The 2500-nt window shown below is 36.2% G+C and overlaps 1 protein-coding gene across 2 annotated transcripts in view; it reads left to right on the top strand.

The window, feature by feature from the left end:
- The window catches only part of LOC113802597 (uncharacterized), a 15271-nt gene that overhangs the window by 8130 nt on the left and 4641 nt on the right, over positions 1-2500 (top strand). For both annotated transcript variants that reach the window (XM_027353205.2, XM_070136383.1), the window contains exon 4: positions 152-299. In XM_027353205.2, coding sequence (XP_027209006.2) covers positions 152-299 — 148 coding nt within the window. The remainder of the gene's footprint in view (positions 1-151; positions 300-2500) is intronic.

The following is a 2500-nucleotide window of genomic DNA, read 5'->3' as shown; positions in this document are numbered from 1 at the left end:
GTATGTATGTATGTATGTATTTATGTATGCATGTATGCACATATATTTCCATAATATTTCAACTGAAGAACATGTCTTTAATGTAATGAGGGTATTCTACATTTGGAAATATTAATTTCATAAACTTTTTCTATTTTCCTAACCGCCACAGATTTATTCCTCTCAACTGAAGTGAGTCTTGACGCAATGCCCGCCACGGCCCAACTAACGTACACACCGAGTCTGTTTTTCTCAACAATGGATCCTGGTTCAGTTGAATGGGCTTACTCCATCTTAGGGCGAATTCAGAGCCAGAAAGGGTAAAACTTTCTTTATTTTTTTTTCCCTCTCTCTCTCTCTCTCTCTGACTTTATTTGTTTATTTATTTTTTTATTATATATATATTTTTTATTTATTTATTTTTTTTTCTTTACCGGTTTGGCTTCCTGAACTCTCCCATTTTGGACTTCATATCCCATATTCAATTTTTTTCCTATTTCTCTTCCTATTATTTTTTCTCCATTTTCTTTCTTCATATTTTTGGTTTGCCCATTTTGAATTTCCTATTGCTTATTTGCCTATTTTCTAACTTTTTCTCCCATTTCCTGTCATTTCTGACTCTCTCCTTTTTCTGCATTTCTCTATTTCAGCTTTGTCTCTCCTGTTTCTTCGATATTCTGACTTTCATATTTTCTGCCTTTGTGACCAACTCTCTCTCCTCTCTTCTTTTTTTTATTTCCTCTCCATTTTCTCCCCATTTATGACTTTCTTTTTATTCCTCATTCTTTTAATTTTTCATGTTCTACTTTTTTTCAAATATTCTCTCAATTTTCTCCCCCTTTTTAAATTTTTTTGTCCCATTTCTCTCCCTTTCTGCCATTCATATTCTGTCACATGTTGCTGACATGATTGTTGTTGCTAACTTCCATTATTTTTTTCTTTTTATATAATCCTTCATGGATCAATTTTGCTTGCTTCCAGTCTGGTAGATGTCTTTGTGCCTCACAATGGCTTTAGAAGTTCCATGATGATTGATGTCAGCTTGTAGTTTGCCTATTTTGGTGTTGATACCACATCCTGTTTCACATGATAAGTTTTATCCCACCTACTACATGGTGTATAGAAAATGGCAGGTTCTTGTCTTGAATAAAATCTCCAATTTCTGCATGGGACTCCTTTATCCAAGTACCAGTATCAGAAGTGATCAGGCTTATTAGTATACTTAGCTGCTATGGGCATCAGTGATTTTCACACGTAGAACTCTTGGACTCTTGTTACAGCATCAGAGGAAGGGAATCTAATTTTGACATATATTCTGTGTTCCCACGTATGGAATTCTCCAACCAGCTTGGACAGCCATCAGTACCATAGTTCACTACCATGATCCAAACACAACTTTTGTGCGTGAACGTGGGTCCTTTAAGCTTGCAAGGGATTGGTATCATGAGGTTAGCAATTTAGCCATGGGTGTAGTTCTGGCCTATTTCTTTGCGGGATGTAGGAGAATGTAAGTAGCAAACATTCAGCAAGTTAAATGCTACATACATGATGTTTACATTTTTGTTTCTCTGGAATCACACTTGTGTCAAACATTGCTGCTGCTAAAGTTGCCCATGGTAAAATTCCACTTACCATGATGATTAGTGATTGTGTGAGGAACTGCCTAGCATGGACACTGATCTGCTAGGGTGAGGACTGAAGACAGTGGCTTACTTACTCTCCCTTTTTATTTTATCTTTCACTCTTCTTCACTTTCTGACATTTTAGAGGAACTCTGGACTTTGTGAAAGCTTCGTACCACATTGGCCGAATTCAGCAGAAATCATTATAACAAGAGCTAGGTCTGATCCTGTCCCTCCATTAAAATTCTTTATACTACTGTAATGCCACAAAGTTTGTCAATATACCTGTTATAAAGAACCTCTGATACAGAGAAGAAGCCACCTGTAAACAAATGTGCCAGTGTTTTATACTAAATAACATTGAGTAAGTGCAACAAAATGTATTATTGTTTAATAAGATGTGGTTTCAGCACCAAGATCTGCAAACACAGGGCTCATGTCTATCACTAAAGAACATTCAGTGGCCTGGCAGTGCACACTGACAGTGCTGGACTGGAAGTAGGTGAAAGTGTTCCCAGAAGGATTACATAAACAGGGGAGAAAGTTTATGGAAATTGCATACATGATACCAAAGGAGAGCATGAACACTGCATCGAGGCAGCTTCAAATTTCCAGAGTTGTGGTAACAAAAATTTGAGGTAACAGGTGATGGGTCATGGATGCCACATGAATCTTCAGTTTTTGTCTGATACATATACTGTATATGATGTGTGATTTTGCTGACATAATATTTAATTAAAAAGTATTGGGTACATTTCTTGCAGTGTGAAGTTAGCAATCTCATTCATGCATTTTTCTACATATGATACAATGATCTCTGTTTCTCAATATCTGTATCTATATATCCATATCCATCTATCTCTGTCTGTCTGTTGATCTATCTATCTATATGTTTATTT

The sequence above is a fragment of the Penaeus vannamei genome, chromosome 22 (genome assembly GCF_042767895.1).
Source record: "Penaeus vannamei isolate JL-2024 chromosome 22, ASM4276789v1, whole genome shotgun sequence".
Taxonomy (NCBI): domain Eukaryota; kingdom Metazoa; phylum Arthropoda; class Malacostraca; order Decapoda; family Penaeidae; genus Penaeus; species Penaeus vannamei.
This window is presented reverse-complemented; position numbering and strand designations above follow the sequence as displayed.